This window comes from Hetaerina americana, unplaced genomic scaffold, assembly GCF_022747635.1.
Source record: "Hetaerina americana unplaced genomic scaffold, ioHetAmer1.1.p SCAF_20, whole genome shotgun sequence".
In the NCBI taxonomy this organism is placed as follows: domain Eukaryota; kingdom Metazoa; phylum Arthropoda; class Insecta; order Odonata; family Calopterygidae; genus Hetaerina; species Hetaerina americana.
Window position 1 is genome coordinate 7,257,681 of NW_027286764.1, and position 19,719 is coordinate 7,277,399.

At 39.0% G+C, this 19,719-nt stretch overlaps 1 protein-coding gene across 1 annotated transcript; it reads right to left on the minus strand.

Annotated features, from left to right (window-relative positions):
• Positions 1-14: 14 nt before the first annotated feature.
• On the minus strand, positions 15-18,564 carry LOC139688548 (farnesol dehydrogenase-like). Its single transcript, XM_071586094.1, has 6 exons — positions 18,413-18,564; positions 9,621-9,789; positions 6,588-6,720; positions 4,686-4,815; positions 3,959-4,102; positions 15-1,401 (listed from the first exon to the last, which is right to left on the minus strand). The coding sequence occupies exons 1-6, from the start codon at positions 18,542-18,544 to the stop codon at positions 1,360-1,362; spliced, it is 750 nt and encodes a 249-aa protein (XP_071442195.1). The 5' UTR covers positions 18,545-18,564; the 3' UTR covers positions 15-1,359.
• Positions 18,565-19,719: the final 1,155 nt, after the last annotated feature.

Below are 19,719 nucleotides of genomic sequence, written 5' to 3' on the forward strand. Positions count from 1 at the left end.
GTGTTAATGAAAGGTTTATTGCAGCATAGGGTATCGGGTTGTGTCCTGTTCGGCATAGCCTAGGAATGTATTGATCTGAGAGCCCATTCAAAACATAACTTAAACATTGAACTAGCATAATAATAATCAATTTCCTGACAGGGATATCAATACATTCTGATACATCAGCAAATAAGTATTCATGGATTCATTCATTTAATGAGTATTCAGTTATTTTATTTGGATTATTTGAACCACTTTAAAAAAATTTATTTTAAGGATGAATTAGACAAAATGTAGCTGTAAAATATAATTGAATTAGGTACAACATATTTACTTTATCTATATAATGTGTTTTTTAAAACTCTTTTGATGGTAAATATGAGTGTTATGTTTTTATTCCAGCAATAAGCATTACAATTAAGCATCCCTATTCTCATAATTCAGTTCATGGCAACCCCAAAATGTTACTGCAAAAATTATCAAATGGTAAATGCTGATTACACTGCTGCTATACATCAATGTAAGATATACTTGTAAGTGAATCAGATGCCTCATCAAATCATTTTTGTTCCATTTTTAAAACATTTCCCATATTTGTTATTTGTCTTATTTACAACTGTATACAGGTCAATTATATGCTTATTACCTCTCTGCTGCTTATCATCATCATTTTATTGTACATGTTTTCAGTTCAATTCAATTTTTGAAGCAAGAATATCAGGAAGTACATAGAAAATTAGCATTATATGCAGGGAAGCATGGTTGAATACAGTCACAAATTGGAAGACTAATGCTGAGGTCTGATTATCATTTAGAATTGGAATTTTTATGCATCTGTTATCAGTGAATAGGATTTTAAAACATTTTCAATGCTAGTCTAAAAACTAAACAATCACCGTATAAAATGTTTCAGCAAAATTAACTGAAAGTATGACTGTAATTCTTATTGTACTTTCAAAAGATGGGCGTAGTATTCAATTACTTTGGTTGAATGGTTCACATTTGATTCGACAGTTATTGGAACATCTACTGGATTTAATTATCTCTTTTTAACTAATTTCTTTTGACATTGAAAATATACATTCATGGAATAAAATTTATTCACATTTTTTTCATTTGATTGCCATTCTAATTTCATTATCAATGCTTATAAGTGTGGAGATATTTTTCAAATTTAATGTCCTTGTTTTTATAATCACAAGATTACAGAACATATATTTACCATGGGCACAATTTGAGAGTGCATTTTAATTCAAGTTTTCAATATTTTTTCAAAACCACCATTTCACTTGAAGGCAAACCCAAATTTGGACAATAAATAAGTGTATATCTTTATGATTTCATAAATGATATAGTCTCCACATTCAATGTTGCTCTTCAAATGAATTCACCAACTGGCTTCACTGATACTTCATGGATCTGAGGAGAGTAGAATAAAGAGCTCATGAAACATATGTATCTTCAGGGTCAGAATTATAATTATCCAAATATTCTATCTAATCCTAAAAAATATTTTTCAACACGAAAAATTTCCTGAAAATTTTACAATGAGTTAGTCTTTTCAGTTCATGAATAATATTATGTATTACATACCTTATTACAAGCATGTTCCTTATCTACCGTTTAATATTATTTTGTAGTTTTTCTCTTGCCTATTACAACACAAGTTTAGCCACAAAGCATATTATATTTTAGCTTTTTAGCCATTCTAGCTTTTTAAAATAAATGCATTGATATTTTAATTGCATCAACTTTTAACATTTTTTCAAAGAATTCACATATTTCCTTATACTTTTTGCAAACTTTCCAGCTTCTGTTTGATTTGCAATGTTCTTACCTTAATTCCTAGCCCATAAGACACACTGTGATTTCTTGATTAAGAATTTAAGAAAAGTAATTGAATCAGACAAAAGGATCAAAGTATATAAAGCGAGATAAATATGAAGAAAAGTAATTGAATCAGACAAAAGGATAAAAGTATATAAAGTGAGATAAATATGAAGAAAATGAAATTGTTGCATTTAAAAAAATTTTTGAATCGATATAGAGTTGTATTCCATTTCTTGTGACACCAGTGATTGATTACCCGCACTACCACATTGTTTCTCACCACCAGTCCGGTTCTATTACTTGTATCATCAGCAATGAGCGACCACTAGTGATATATCTCCATCTAATACCACCACACAACCATTACATCCATTTATATGTATGACATACATTTTCATTTACATAACCATTTTAGTGCCAGTGGGTCAATCTACCAGTCGTTGGCTTGCGTGCGAAGAATGCCATGGGCCGATCTATCGGCTGGGTGTTTTTTCACTCGCCCTTCAACTTTTTTGTGCATTGCGAAGCTTTTGTAGACAATGTTCTAAGTATCTTTTATGCTTTATTATCACTTCTGACCAATTTTCACGATGAAAATTAAATATATACCCTCAAATTTTGGTTATTTGAACAAAAGGAGTTTTCTGCATTGCAGTGTATCTTCTTTTCCTGCATAGCAAATGCCGTGTCGACGTAAGCTTATATATATATGCTTACATTTTATCATACATCTCTGCATTACTTATAAGCTTGTCTTTGAATTACTATAAGGTCGTCTTTCTATTACTATTTACCTCACCCCTCCTAAACACTTTTCTGATGACACATGATAATTCAGATCAATGGAAATAAAACATTTTATCTTCGCTCTGGTATGAGATTCCCTGTAGTAGCCCTTTTGGTGTTGCTTAGAAAAGACTAGCAGTGACAATGATTACTCAATTATTCAGTCTGATGGACTCAATTCGTCAAAAAAAAACAAAGAATATCTTCCTCCTAGAGTTCCCCGTTTGAAGATCTGGACAGAGGAGAAGTAGTAGCTGATTCCCGGGAAGATTACGTGTGGGACCTAAGTACATATTTCGGTATGTTCAATGTAACTATTTAAAAAATAATGGCAAAAGCATTAAATTGTTTGTAAGTAAGCTAAGTAATAGTGGTAGAAACTAATTAAGATGAAATTATTAATGCCAAATTTTCCAATCGGAGAGTAGAAGTTTAAAATTTAAAAATATACAATTAAAATTATATTTTTTTCTAAATGTGTCAATGAGATAACATCATTGATTTTTTTTATCATACCTGTAACTATTTAAAGAGCATACAAAAAAGATTAGCTAAAACACATTCCTATTAGGCGTTATATAACTTTCTAAGTGCAAACCTACAAATTCATCAAAGCAGCCATGGTATTTTTCACGCATAGCAGGGGAAAAGCACTACACGGCTCAATACCCTGCATGCTGTGGCAAAGTTTTTTCAGTGGTGCTCATCACTAATAATACAGTATACCCGACTCCTTCCTGCTATTGCCATCCTTCTGTTTCCCTCGTTATTTGTATGAAGCTCAATCGTACCAATCCTTATCCCCAAGTTAAACAATGGAAGCAAAGGTATTGAAGGAGTAGACTTGCTGGACCAGGACTGTTGATCTGATTTTCTCATTGCAAGAAGCATAACTGAAGTAAAAATTCAAGGGTGGGACTAAAATGAGGCAATCAGGGCATAATTTATGGATGAGTTAAATGCAGAATATTATGTAACAGATTAGATTGTTACAGAAGAGGATGCTACAAAATGAGGGAGAACAAAGGAATAATTGCAATTAACATAAGTTGAAAACCACAATGCATAAAGCACAGGAGAATTCTTTCAGAAGGACATGATGTGATTTGAAAGGCAATATTTGGATGACAGCAGCCACATAATATTTTTTTGCTCCCAGATATCAGATTTTGACATACACAGATAATGTAGGGAAATTCATCTGCACATCTATTAATTCTAATTTGAAAGAGCTAATTCTTTCACACCCTGTATTTTTTATTTAATTTATATATAATCCAATTTTGTGAAAGGACCACATTTAAACTTACAAAAGCGTTGTTTAGTTGTATGCATGCTCACATATATAGATAAACATTACCTGCACATGTGGTGGCATTCCCAAAGCAAAAACAACGCAATCTGCTACATCCTTAGGGTTCAGGTGTGGATTTTCTTTGTAGATATCACCTTCACTTCCAGCTGCTTGAAAAATTTCTGTCTTCACCAACCCAGGACTGACACTCTGGCATATTTCCCAAAGGAAAGAAGAAAAGTGATTTACACATTAAAAATATTGAACTGTTATGAAACTGTATCTGGACCAATGAAATCCTAACATATATAATATACACGTTTCTCAAGCTCATTTAAGTCAAGTCTTCATTTTTTCTATCACTTTTTTGACTGGGCTATGGAAAATGAAAAATAATTCCAACTATGTACTTCCTAAGTTTTGTAGTTGTGGAATTTCGGTCCCCTGTTACAGGGTGTTCGATTCTATTCCGTCTCTGAAGAACACCACAAAGATAAAGGAAGAGATTAGATTTGAGTATCACTTAAAAGACTGACTGCAGAGATCCAGTAATGTCATAACATATTAAAATAAGCTGCGGGAAATACCAAAACAATAACTTTTAACTGAGTCATCCCCTAACTTGTACTCCAATGCAGCAATTGTAATAACATTTATTTATACATCAGTCATGCCTGGTAACTCTACGCAAAATCAATTATTGTCACTCATGAAATCAAGCTCTGACCACCATTCATCTCATTCTTCTATGGAATCATATGGCAGAATTGGGACATTAGTTGAATCAACTTACGGTAACCCTAATTTTTGACTTGGCCTCCATCAGTTCCTTGCGAAGTCCTTCCGTTAGCACGGTCACTGCATGTTTTGTGGCCCCATACGTGTGGTGACCACAGAATGGTAGAATGCTGTGGCCCGCAACACTTCATTCCAGACAGGTCCAAGTGGAGATATGAAAATCATAAAATTGCAACATGTTCTGCTGAAATGCAGAGATGAATTAATTCACTCTTAAAGTACATGAATACAAACTAATTCAAGGAAATAGGCACACATTCATTTGGGGTTTGAATTTGACGTTCGTACTGACCACTCCTGCAGCTATTGTGATGATGCAGACTCTTCTTTTGTATACTTTGATTACCTCTTTACATCATTTATTTTTAGGCTTCTTGCCTGGCTAGTTTACTTACTGGTGCCCATTTAATTCTTATATTTTTCTGCTGCATGGACCATTAGGGAAATCAACAAGTATAGGGGATATTGTGGAAATATTGGGTGAATATATAGTTTTGTTTAACCCTGCTCAACAGTTGTGTCCCTTGAATGTTTAATGTTATTTTCTAGTCGCAAGGGGTGTTTCAGGATTCATTTTTTCCTTGTAATTTCTTGGGAGTAATGAGTGTCGGCTGTCAATGGAAAGTTTCACACTCGCTTGGGTGCTTTTTGGGTCTCTCTTCTCCCACTCCCTCTCAGTGAGTTATTGACAAAGTCATGGAAGGAACGACCTTGTTCAGTGACATCTGTACTTGGACTTCGTATAATTTTCAGCATACTTAACTGCTACAAGTTTTACCAAGTTTTTTATGAACATGAATGCCCACCCACATCTTTCGAGCTAGAATTCATTTGATATTCATGCCATATTTTCATTTGCTATCATTTTTTCCGGCTCCACAAATTTTCAACGACATTAAGTTCGGAAGATTATGCCTTCTTAAGAAACTTCACACATCAAAATCATCTCCAAAAGATTAAATTAAATGTGGGTTGTGATGGGTTTCAACTATGTTTATTTCTTCATGCTCACATAGATATAAGGTGGCAGTCATGCTAAATCCTTAAGATCTGGATATTAATTTAAAATAATTATATTTTCTGAATAACGTGCTTCATATTATAAAATTGTAAAATTGATAATTATTTGCTTGTCTCTGCATTTCCAGGTTCTCCATCCATGTTGGCAGTCTTTTGGTGATGACATTTTCAGGAAATGCCAAGACAAGCAATTCAACATCACGGAAACCTTTGTATGAATCCCATAATTATTTCAAGTAATAATAACAAAATATGTATAATTTATTATGCCAGTTATATTGGGGATGGACGAAAGATTGGCTTTAAATGGGAAAGAGGTGTTGCAAGATATATATTTTCCCAAATGAATAATTATCATAATTAATTCCCATAAACACCAGAAATTAACTTCATTCAAATGATTTTAAGATGGGAGTATTGAAATCAGTCAACAGAATTTGTTGAAATATTGAGTGGATTGCATTTTTTTTAAATTTTAAATAGGTACAACTGCAGATCATATCAAAAGATTGGGGAAAATATTGGGATACCTGCTCTCAAATTGAAATATTTCTGAAAGCAAATTACTTTAAATAAACTTGCTAATAAAATGTATTACCCGCATAAATTTTAGTAGTCAGGACATATCATATGAACAAGACTTAGTGTTATTTTTATTTGAATGATTTGTATTGTATAGGAGCTTAAATGCCATGACCAAGCATTACTCCTTTAAGCAAAGATTAACACGTGAACTATGTACGAGGGTGGTCTGAAAATTAACCGACCTCAAAAATTTCTGAAAAAATGTCCTATATCTTTGTTAGGTTGGAAACTTTTCAGACCACCCATGTAAACTTATAAATAATTAAATTCATATTTTTTACTTGCAGCTCACCTGTTTATATGGATGATGTGGCCGTCATCCACTCCAGTCTCTTTCATCAAGTTGACGGCTTGCCCCGTGCAGAGACTCAGAGCTATCACATTAGTCTCAAAGAGTTCTCGAATCACATCTGGTTTCTCCATCCCTTGAATATGCATCAAGCAAGATACAGTTAAACCAGCAGGTAAGAAGCCTCCAAGTGTATGTGAATACCTGAAGGCTGTCCAAAAAGTAACTTATATTTTTGTGTAGCAAGCAAAATAGCAAGGGGTGTGGCAGAATATTTGCTGTGTTGACACACACACACACACAAGGGCAGTATGCCTCAAGCTACAGTGTTTGGAAGGCTGCGCCGCTTGTCATTTGTTTAAAGTATCGAGTCAAAATGAACAATTATAATTGCAAAATCCCAACAAATATAAAATCCGTTCAGTGATAAGGTTTCAACTGCCAACAAACTTTAAAGCTGCTGATGATAATCATGAAATTGGTTCTGCGCACCAACCAATTGATGAATCACAAGTGTTGTACATCAATGGTGTCGTTAATTTAAGAGTGAACGGACAAATGTCCATGATATCCAAGAACTGGCCATCCATCAGTTCATCTGTCACAAGGATAGGCCGACCCCTGCAGTCCTCATCGTGAACATTGGTGCGGTGGCCTTTTTTAAACTGAATGCACCACTGCTTCACTCTGCCTTCACTCATTATTCCATCTCTGTACACTTCACAAAGTTGCCTTTTCAATTTCAATTGGCTTGTGGTTTTTTTGCTGGTAAAAACCTAATCACAGATCGCACTTCACAACTCACAGGATTTCCTATTTCTGCGCACATTTTAACAGTTCACAATGCGAGCAAAGTAGAAGAACCACGGTGTGCTCACACACTACCATAGCATGATGCGTGGACTGAGTGAAGGGACGTTTAGACACCAAGATGGTGGCCCCGGCCCCACCCACCCACCCAGTAACTTACGTTTGCCGTAGCCAGGGCAAATGTAAGTTACTTTCTTGTCAACCCTTGTATATGAATACACATACTGTACAAAAGTCTCATGGATATGAATAATAAATCAATCAATGAAGTCCCTGGCATTGGCCAACACACACATAGATAGAAGCTTAAAAAAGGACTTACACATGTATTCCAAAGTTTTCAGTGGCACCACCACCATCTTCTGCGGACAGAAAGAGATCCTTCTGTCCTATTTTTTGAGCACATTTTCATTGCAATGCGTCATTGATGGATGTCCAGAGCATTCCTTGTCATCAAGCCCCTCTTTACCTTTCCGGAACATCTATTCCCATTCTTCGGGACATTGCTTCATCCCTGTAAGCATCCTTAACCATCCTACCTTACAACCTTAAGCATTTTTGGTCGTGGTTTCCGAACTCGATTTTCCTACCTGAACACAAAATTTAATCCTTTATTGCTACTAGCTGGAAAATTATATTGTGAATTAATGACATGACACAGGGACAGGGGTCCACAGCCTACTTATAATGGCCCGCAGACAGCTGAAAGAGGTCACCAGCTTTCCCAAGACCTCCACTGAAAATTTGAAATACCTGTGAGCGTCATTTGTACGTGTTTTTCTGTGATTTTGTTGACTGGCAATATCTTGCTTCTTTGTTTAAATTATTATTCACATCTGTTAGAATTTCTGCAGCAGGAAGGTGAGAACACCTGGATGGCCAACATTTGGGAGTTTAATTCATTCAACTCTCCTATTAATATGTAAATGCGCACACACATGAACATATGTATATATGCATGATAGAATTGGCCTGACAAGTTGAAGGTCAGGGGATCAACTTCCAGTCAAGGAAACTTTTCTACTTGGAATACACAGCCTTCCATCTTCCCCAATAACATTGTGTTCACCTTTTACCTGCGTTTCGATCCCTTTTCCCTAAACATATTTTTATGTGCATAAATATGATTTCACTGTTTGGCGGGTTTTCATATTTCAATTACTATATACTTACACATTCATTATAGAAAAGAAATTATGCAAGTAAAATATATGAACAGCAAGTAGAAACACAAAATTTACATCATTTTACAAAAGATAGAGCAGATAAACATTGGAAAATTTTGAAAACATCAAAAAAAAATTTTAAAAAAGCACCCTCATAGAAATAGAAAAATAAAGTATGGCACCAAGATATTGATGGAACTTCACGAAAGCTCAGAATACAACAAGAGCGTCGGGGAAAATTGGAGGGATTTGACAGTAAGCAGTGGACACAAGGTACATTTGAAAGCAAGTTGCTGAAGGATTCATCAGTACATGCACCTGCTGGAGCTCTGGGCACGGGGAGGGTGCACTGGTACGTCCTCTGAGATAGAAGTGTCAACACAGGGTTGGATTACCTAATAAACCCTGTATTACACATTGTGGCAAAAACTTTTTCCTAATCAATTTCCTCTTACTTAGTCAAAATCTCTCTCAGGACATGTTTTACTGGAATATGAGGAAAGTTATGAAGTGGCCAACTATGAAGTATGTCTCATACTTTACCTGAAATTGTAAATAATATGAGAATAGTTGTCTAATAGCAGTGAATATACATGAAAGCAGTTGAACAAGAGTCTTGAAGAATAAAGTAGTGATTTCAAATTGAAACCTCTTGCTACTTTTATTGTTGATTGCTAACAAATTGGAGGGAAGTAAATTTGTATTGGATGGCATAGATGAAACCACTAATGGAGTCAAAATACTATTAAAAAATATATACAGGAATGGATTTAGTTTTAGCTCAAGAATGCTCAACGAATGCCATAGGAACACGGTCTTGAAATTTAAACATAAAAATGAAGGATTTAGTACCCAATGAAAAACGGATTTGAATTCAACCCCTCCAATTGATAACGTCCCAAGATACATAAGTATCGTAAATTTCCCCATCCCTATTTATGGCAAGTGCTTAGCTAATTTATAACCTGATGGGTTACATGTGGATTGAAATTCGAGCAATGGATTAAGAATCACAATTAACTCAACATCAGGGTAAGAGGGTTGGTTGGAAGGTGATTACCTGAGAGCATTACATTCCGTGTGATGCCGGCATTGTTGACGAGGGCATGGACCTTTCCAAACTTGTCCTTGATCTGTTTGAAAGCTGTCTTGACATCCTCTTCATTGCAGATGTCCACTAGGTACGGGTGAAGCTTTCCCTTCTCCCCAGAGAGCTTCTCGGCCAGCTCCTGATCATTGAATGCAAGACAAATATTAAATTTTAGTGAGTAGTATACGTGTGCACACAAATATATTTACATAAATTTAATAACTCGGCTAGGTATGACCGACTGATTAGACTTTACTCAAACAATTCTAAGCACTTATCACAAATTGTTCAGCTTATATGAAAGTCTACATTCATTTTTTGCACAATCCTGAGAAAGAGATAAACTCCAAAGAAACTGCGGGAGATACCACAAATTTCAGAGTTTAAGAGGACGCCTCGGTAGCCTAAGTGACTAAAGTACTCGACCGGATATTGAGGGATCTGGGTTCGAGTCCCAGTCAAGGCGAATGATTTTTACACTCTGAAATTGTTCCATTAAACAGATAAACCTATTATACATGGAAATATTTAAATTTCCATTGATATCACGCATCTTTTACATGTAGAATTGGTATAAAACATTTGAGCTCTAGAGTAGGAACTCAGACTGAAATGCCTTCAATAATACAAACTGAGCTTTCTTATTCTGAGCATCATTTATTGTTTCCCAGGAACATGTTTTAAGTTTTGAAGGGATATATGGATTATGCTTTTGAGCTTAGTCATGTTGGAGCTGGATTTTCTTGCTCACTCATTACAATGGGTTGCATGTTATGTGCACCTGGAGCGCCAACCTGCCAAATGGCATCACCATGCATGCGGTAACCCTGAAACACAGTTTTCCTATTTGGACTATAATACAAGTCTGCCTGAAAGATTATCAGTAGTCACATCGCCATTTAAAGCATGCAAAACAGCACATTTGACTGACACTTTTTCAGAATCTCCTCTTACTTTGTAGTATGGTTATCAGGAACATTGCTTTGTAATTCTATTCCTTTTCTAGTCTTGGCCCTAATAATACTATTTCTGAGCATTTAGACAGAAGGGAGATTTCAGTTAGTCACTTAATAAATTAAATTAGATAAATTGTTAATTTTATAGAGAATAGTTTTTGGAGTCCATGGCCTCATGCGAGGCATCATATCCTGCGTGGGTTGTTCAGTTAGTACTCAGGAAAATATAGAAAAACTAATTATTTAGGGTAGATTATTTTTCAACATAATTACCTGCTTGCTCAATACACTTTTCCCAGTGTTTCTTCAACTTCTTTAAGCTATCTAAAAAATAAGATTTTGGAAGGTCCTCAAAATAGGCATCTGTGTTGGCGATACTCTCCTAGTTCAACTTGCATCGTTTTCCACCAATTCAATTTTTCTAGTTGGGGCAATTTAAAGAAGTCACTGGGGGTCATATGTGGTAAATAAGATGGGTTGGTAATAATTGGAACTTTAATTCCACAATTTTCACCATCAAAACTGCACGGGTGTGCACAATGTGAAATGTCTTGACGGAAGGGAATTGTTTCCTTTGCATTGGAATTTACGTAGCATCGGTGCCTTTTCACCCCCACTTGAAAAATTGAGGAAAACCGAGGGTGACAAGAGGACAAGGAATTAAAAGTTATCTTTCCCAATGTGATCTCACGCATCCCCTCGGGACCAGGGACCTGTGGCCCTCATCTGGCCCGGAAATCTTGTTGATGCTTGGAGTTAAGGGGGGTGGAAGGGGGCCACCAAACCATCTATCTAACAATCTCATGTTGTCCTCTAATTCCTTCTTCAGCTCTTCATGCCAACTCCATATTTTTTACATACATTCTCCAAGCATCCTACCCCCTCTTCCTTTATTACTATTATTCTGATGAATGAGTCTACAACAGTGCAACGTAATATCATTGCACCCCTGTTACAATGGCAGATCCAGTGGGTGGGGGAAGACAAGGATAACTACCCTTACTTGCCCTTCATGTTATAATTGGTCCAGTTAGTTATTTAAAATGAACAAAAACTAAATGCATTTAACTCTATCAGAACTGTTACAATACAATTCCTGTAGCCTTCAGTCTTTTCTCATCCCCCGCCCAACACTGTGGTCAGCCTCTCCCCCTTCCCCCCCCCCCCCAAAAGCCGACCCTGACTCTGGCCACTGCCCTGATGGTTGTTTTAGGTTAATGGCGAGCAAGGTCATAAAAACTGAACCTTGGCCTGAAATTCATTTAGAATGGGAAACAGAACATACCCAGAATGCCCATTTTCCATGCAATGCTCTTACTAGCTCGCCAAAATAATTTCTACATACCATATCACACACATACTCATCCTCAACATGTATCCCCAACTGACTATTTATACTCTATGCCCACCTCTTTCGTCTCATTTGAATTTCGCGCATCAACTCGTCTCCTCTTTCATCATTTCGTACTTTCGTAACCATATCTACCATAAAACCATATCTCTTCGTTCCCCTACATTCACCATCTTTCTCCATATTCGCCTGCAATCTTAAATTCGCCTTAAATTCATTTTTAATATTTTCTTTGCGTCTGTTGGTAAGAGACGCTGCTATAAGTTCTATGAAAATGTTATCTTCGCGCAGTTCTCCTCCTACTCTGCCAAATTCTTGTTTTATTTCTTCTTAGATGAGTCCAGGAATGCTATACGTATTGTTAGTAATTGTAGGGTCAAGACTAAGGTTGAAAGGTATTTGACAGTTTGCGCAAACGCGATACAAATCATCAGACACCGTGGTCTCTGAGGGAAAAGCGCCCCCCACTCTCTCTCTCTATCTTTTTGCTGCTATGCGGTATCGGGTTCTCGCATCTACACATGGCATTCAATTATTAAAGTGCCATGCACCGATGACGATGGTACGCCAAAGTATCCTCCATACGATTTTCCATTTGAATGATCTTGCCCGAATATTTTAATTTTGCATAGTTATCGTTTGATTTCAAATTTCTACGACAACTTAAACCAATAATTTATATGGTCAAAATTGTTATTCTAAAAATGTTCTATTATTAGTCACGCGTGTTTTCTTCAGCATCCCACCTTGTAAACGGCTGTTTGAGGTTCTTTCACTTCCGCTTCCCGAGATTCCTCTGCCCGTGCGCCGACCAACAGACGGGCAGTTTCATCGTGAATACGAGGCGCTGGAAATCGTGATAATGTTTGGCATGGGTGAAATGCCATCATTATTTACGCCATTTCCATAATAACGGCCTTTATGGGAATGCACTAACGATTTAAAGTCCTTAATTCTGTCAACTATTAAGAAAAGACACAGCCTCGGATAGATTTGCGCTCGAGGCGAAGGGATGGATGGCTCCGGCCACGTAGACGCAAGCGTGAAATATTGCGAGTAAAAAATCCGATTGAACTCTTAACCGCCGGTGCAAGTGATTCAGAAGTCAAGGATCGTTGCCATCTTTCTCTCGTCCAACCCACAATAGCATAAAGAGGAGATTTTGGACGGAAAGAATCGGGCAGAAGACCTCAGGGTTAGAATTGAAACATATTTTATACCTAATGCATCCTGAACTATTGTATATGTGAATAACTTTTTGTGATTATCACTTCCAAAACTCGGCACTGGATGCAATGGAAGAACAGAGGCTAGGAGAGGAGCTTCCTCGATCGCCTTGGAATTCCACCTCTAGGACGCTTATATAACTGGCGCCGAGGAATTCAAGGGGAAGGGTCTGTCTCCGTGTACGGCGGGAGGGGTGGTCTAACGAGGCCTCGGTAAACACCGGTGGGGCGTACCATGCCATCACCAAGAGCGCTCTTTACTTCACTTTGGTTGAACTGTGAACGGTGGGAGGCAGGGAACTGTTGAATCCACATGGATGACAACTGAGTTCGAATCTCGCCGCGAGCACTGGAACATAAACGATTTCTCTGGCGTAACGTGAACTACATATATTTTGATCACGGGTACGGGCCTGTGCGGCATTGCTTTGGTTGGCAGTGCCAATGCCTGCTGCGAAAGCGATGGAATATATAGAATCAAGTGTTGACTGCTTTGAAGTCCGGGTGTGACCTTTAGATATTTCCACTTTAGGTCAACCTTTGTGATTTTCTGGGAACCAAAACTTCTTCCTGACTTCCTGGGAAACCACATGTGGCAGATGGAAAAGGAGCTGCCCCCTCTTTCCCATCCCCCCCGTTACACAATGCGTGAATTTCACGCGTCGTAAAGCCAAGAAGCACCCTCATGACGTGAGGCTGGTGAGCGTAGTTGTAATGGTTAGGAATCGTGATTCATTTGGCGTAAGCACACTTTTCTACATTTCAACACAGCCAAAGTACCGGATTTAATCTTGGAATGTCAACATGTTCATTTCCGCACCGTTTTACTTAGCGATCATGGCGTCGACTCGTTATATATCATGTCGCGGTAGGGAAAACTCACCTTGAAATGGCATAGCGGGTCGAATTCAAGGTTATTTTGGTGGTGTTTAAAGTTCACTTTTACATTGCAAGATGCATTCTAATCATGTTAACCAAATGACGCCTTACACTAGCGTCAGTTTTTTTACGAGTTAATGCAATTCGTCTATTAACTTTAAGGACCCAGATATTGAATTTCTACTTTAATTAAAATTTTCGCGGAACTTTTTATTGATTCTCGGGCTAAGACGGCGCGAAATTTTAGAAAACATACATGAATTCCCTATAGAAAATTTAAGGCCGACAGTGTGCGCTGACCTATCACAAACTTCGTGATCCGTTTCACTCTAGGGCTGGAAAAAATCAACTTTGCGCCGAAAAGACATATGGCCATTCTATGGGGTGTTCGAAATTGCATGCCAATTTTCGTCTCGAGCTCTCTATTACTACATGGGAGGGAAAGCACACCGTCGCCAACATCCACCATAGCACTCTCGACTCTGAAGGAACTCTGATTTTTACAATAAAATACTGGCATGGCGGCGTTCATTGATGGCGTCGACAAATACGTCACAGACCATTTAGACGAAAGGCATCATCTGGCAACAGGCATAACAATCAGCTCTGAATTTCGCGAAGGGGTTTCAGTGCTAAATTTCTGATTCTGTTTAAAAACAAGTGATACTCATCAGAGGTTTCATGTTTTGTTCGTCTTCTGCGTTCGGGCGACACTCCAAAAGAATTACGCCGCCAATCGCGAGTAATCTTCCTCTAGAAACCCAGTCGGGTTTTGGGCACTGTCAAGATGAGGAACAAAAGAGAGAGCGAAGCAACGCCATTTAGGACCGTTGCCACAATGGTCTGGCTCAAAGAGAGAGGAAATTGAGAGCGTCGAAAATCCACGTTACGTCATTTATGGACGGTGGCCCTATAATTACGATTGGGGACGCGAATATTAGCAAAAATAATTTTGAATTCGAGGCTCCCCAATTTGCGTTGCATGCGAAATAAAACTGCCTAAAGCTTCCTTGTATGTACGTTTTTATTTTATTTTTGCACATGATACCCTTCAAGCCACTGCTAAAGTGTGTGGCAGGGGGTGTATTACAAACCATACTAATTTTGACACAAGATTTTTTTCTAATAAGCGCGGTCGGATAACGTTATTCTGATCCTTAACTGTCCGTGGGAAAATTGACATCTTAAATCTATCTGTTCTACACTTGATCTCTCTGATTTGACTGGCATAATCTTTTCTACCGTGGCAAGATGGGGCCAATAATTATTTCCCTCATCACTGCTAAGGAGACGCCCTTCCAATTATTGCCAGAGCCTTAATCTATAATTTAACCTTCGCTCCGTGAGTGATTCCCAGCCTAGCTCCTCTAATATTTTGGATACGCTACCAAGTTTATCACAACAACCTTTTACAAATCTAGATCCTCTACGCTGCACGCGATCTAATTCGGTAATTAGTCCAACTTCGTGGGAATCCTATATACTTGCAGCATATTTAAAATGAGGCCTAACCAGCGAAAGATAATATTTCTCTTCGACCTTTTCTTCACTTTTTCCAATACTCCGTTTTATATCCAACAGTATTTTAATCGGCCAAGGAGGACCATAACATAATGGTTTATAACTGCAATAGGAAATGAAATGTTTCGAAAAAAAGCTTACACTTTTTACCAGTAACACAATTATTTTTTAATCACTATTGAATAATGACCAGCAGGCCAGTATATTTGACGAGAAAAGTAAAAAAAATGAAAATTTAACGTTTACATATTTTGCATTCAACTTTTGCACTAATAAATAAGACACATTTTCAATGGAATACTCTTTACATATGCGACTATCTCTTCGCTAGAGATATCAAGGAAAAGAGGCACATGTGAGGGTAGAACAGGTCACCGAATGCAGGTTTGGATCTTGTAGAGCTATCAATTTGATTCTGCAGATTGGGTGGGCCTAATATGAAAGACTGGGCAACTCACGAAATCTACACTGCCAGTATCACGAAGTTGTCGAAACCTCATAGTTAGGGTGGGGACTTCACACAGATTATGTGGTAGGCAAGGCCTTTAAATCGCTTCACTGGGTCATGCGGAGCCTCAAAGGAAGCACTAAATTAACTAAAGAATTGGCCTTCAAAACAATTGTAAGGCCTATTGTCGAATATGCGACCACAGTATGGGATCCCTTTGAAATAGGGCATGTGAAAAAATTAGAAGCAGTGCAAAGGAAGGCTGCCAGGTACGTTTTAGGGCGACATAGGCAGACTGACAGTGTAAGCGACATGCTAGGTTCACTAGGATGGGGGTCACTAAAGAAGAGACGGAAGCTGAATAGACTGTGTGCCATTTTAAAAATATTGAAAGCTGACGGAGGCTGGAAAGAACTGAACGAGAGTGTAAATAAGCCATGTTATCTCGGCAGGAATGATCACCCGCTTAAAATCAAATACATGCCCCAAAAGACAAACACCGCCAAGTTTTCGTTCCTAAATATGGGAATCAAAGAGTGGAACCAGCTGCCTGATGAACTCTTTAAGCCCTTACCCAAAAGCATTAAATCATTTAGGCGTGAATGTAAAAGGTATACATGATGGGATTGTTCAATGCAATACGGCAGAAGGTGTATGGCTGTATCACAATATATTGTTTTTTCTTATTTTGTAAGTCTACTATATGACTAAATGACACTATGATATGCTTTAAGACTGACTACTGCATAGTTTATAGCTCTTGTTATATCATGTCATTGCCACCCGGCTTATCGCCTAACAGCAATGTATCCTAAATAAATAAATATTCCAACACATTTCAACCCTCATAATGATTGGTATAATAACCCTTATGCATCATTTGTAATTATTTTCCTCGTTAAAAGCTTGTTCTGATGTACCTGGATTTTTTCGGTCATTTACGGATCTACGTCTAAAAATTACGATTAAAAACTCCTCGTGACCTTGCGTCCTTGAATTTTTATCAATCGAATAAAACCCGAGTCGTGTCGCCCGTGCCTTCGCCTAGTACCCGATATTTATCGGCCAGCCTTCAGTGATATTGCTGAAATTAGCCTTGATGCACGGGAGTGCAACGCGCCACGATCGGAGCCTACAATGACGTTTGCATTGATCAGTATACACTAGAAACGGCAATAAATCATATATCATGTTGAGTTATGCCATTCCGAAGACAATGCCAGATAATAATTCATTGTAGAGGTGTCATACGCTCTGAAAATGCGGGAATTACCCAAATTTCAGTCTAAAAACGATCTGACTGAATGAAAAATTTTCGAAATGTCATTTATTTTCAAATCATTGTAACTTTCGATATCAACGCCCGTAGAGATGTCACTAAAGCGCGACTTTGAGGTTAGGTGCAATTATTCATCACTTTGATAGTACTTCATGCATTGTTTCTGCTAATAAATGCAAATCATTGCCAATAGATAGAGGAAGCGATATTGCAGCGTCCTGTTCCGGCATAACATGACATCCGAGGAAATTAGAGACAGAATGTTAACTGTGCATATTACAGGAGTTTGTAATTTTCAACAGACTTAATTTTTTGTTAACTAATTCTTTGGAAAACTACAAACTTCTGCAAGCTGGGCATCTTACAATTCCACGGAGTGAAGTCTGAAAGCGTTAAGTATAGAATATTAATTATTCAAATATTTAATATCTAATGTTATATTTATGGATGGATTATATGGAAACCAGCACAAATTTGTTCGACCGCGGTAGAGGTAAAAATATTCGGGTAAAAATTAGTCTGGGGTGTATTCACCCCCTGCCACACACCCTAGCGGCGGCTTGCAGGGTATTAAAAACCTAAAAATATCTGTTGAGGAGAACACCTGAGAATCGCATTCTACTCGCACATTGTATGTCAATGTCCTGAATTCTCTCCTCACGTTAATGGCAACCCAATTCGTCTTTTTTGTCACTCCCCCTTCTCGATTACATCTATGTACATTACATCCAGGTGGCGCCCATCCGGCAAGGATTTGGAAAAGATGCAACGACTTCAGAGGGTAAAAATCATTCGCCTTTACCGGGATTTCAGAGTTGACAAAAATTTCAGAGTTTAAGAGGACGCCTCGATAGCTCAACTGGCTAAAGCACTCGGCCGGACATCACGGGGATTCGGGTTCGTAACCCGGTCAACGCGAATGATTCTTTAAACTCTGAAATTGGGGCATTGATATGCATTTAGCGGATGACTTCCTTGAAAGTTACCGTTGCGGCATCTCCCGCAGTATATTTGAATTGAGAAAAGAGGTCGGTGGAACCGGCGAATGCACCCTTGAGGGTACAAAAGCGGATTTAACTCCTTCTCGAGGGTAACTACTGACCTTCAGCCTGTCCTCCCTCCTCGCGAATCCCACCACGACCATTCCATGGCGCACCAACTCCTCTACGATGGAGGCACCAATCCCCGCGCTGGCACCGGTCACCACGACCACCTTGCCTACCCAACGTTCCATCGTCCAGGTAATCGAGAGACACGTACGTCAGAATTCGTCAAGGGAACGGCTCGTGAACACAGAGGCGACCCAAGAGCGACTGCGGCCGAGTGAACAACCAGTAAGCTCCCACCTTTCTCGACGGCGGCGTTCGGGGAGGTGGGAGGGTGGTCTCCGCCGTCCAACCCGTAACTCCTCCGCGTGCCACCGTCGCCGCCGTGCCGATGACCTTGTGCCGTCCTCACTGGACTGAGACAGTGCCCGCTTCCCCTTCCTCGCTCCATCCGCTTCCTTATAGCCACTGGCACTTCTCAACCCATTGGACATAGCGAGCGTGTCACCCGCAGGATCTCTTAGACCAATACTGAAATATCCCCTGAGCCGTAAAAAAAACGCTGATTGGCACCAACGGGTCGAATTATAAAATCCCTTTCCACCTCGACCAGGTGCTAACTCGTTCACTCCCTGATAATCCGAGATGCCAAAGGTTGGTTTTCGTTTGGACGTCGTCGTGAATGCAAGGCTTGAATCTTCTTGAGAGACTAGGGCGAGTTGGTATCCCGATCCCCGCGACATATCGTGGACATTGAGAGGACGGACGATTCCGTGAACTTGACTCTCTCTCTATCCTGCGGAATTTGATATCAGGCTGACCTTCTTGACCCGCCTCTAGTGTGCCTTCCGACGGCCAGTCAAGGTCGTCGTACTGCTGCCCCTTGCGCGAGTGGTCCCCATCATCCAATCCGAAGATTGTCCGGCCGAAGCGCTCGCTCCAATTTTCTCATCGTGGGAAGCAACCTCTCTCCACTCACACGTCCCTGCGTTCATCCCCCCCTTAAACCGAAGTTTTCCTCGCCCCCACTGGAGGCTCGATTGGGGGACTATGCACATTAGCCTCCGGGTCGTTTCATTGGGGGGGGAATCCTATTTGCCATAAAGAAACATTGGCTGCATCTCCAGAGCGGTATAATTTCTCGAAACCTTCCACGCCGCGGTGGTGCGGCTTCTCGTATCTCTCGCGGCTGAGGCCGTCGGTGCACCAGCGCCTTTGGCCCGCCCTCTTGTGACGCCACTGCCTCTCACTTGGGAAAGTGGTACCCCCAGTGCAGGGTGGTCGTGGGAGCCATGTTCGATTAAATATCAGGAAACGTGTTTTCATTATCTGAAATTATGAAGGTGTACAGGGACTTGATCGG

What these genes read in the sequence shown, in the direction of transcription:
- LOC139688548 (XM_071586094.1), bottom strand. Translation starts at nt 18,544, where the DNA reads ATGGAACGTTGGGTAGGCAAGGTGGTCGTGGTGACCGGTGCCAGCGCG. An exon ending in ACGGAATGTAATGCTCTCAG is followed by an intron (nt 6,721 to 9,620) that starts GTAATCACCTTC and finishes TGCATATTCAAG; the next exon opens with GGATGGAGAAACCAGATGTG. An exon ending in GAATGCCACCACATGTGCAG is followed by an intron (nt 1,402 to 3,958) that starts GTAATGTTTATC and finishes TACTCTCCTCAG; the next exon opens with ATCCATGAAGTATCAGTGAA.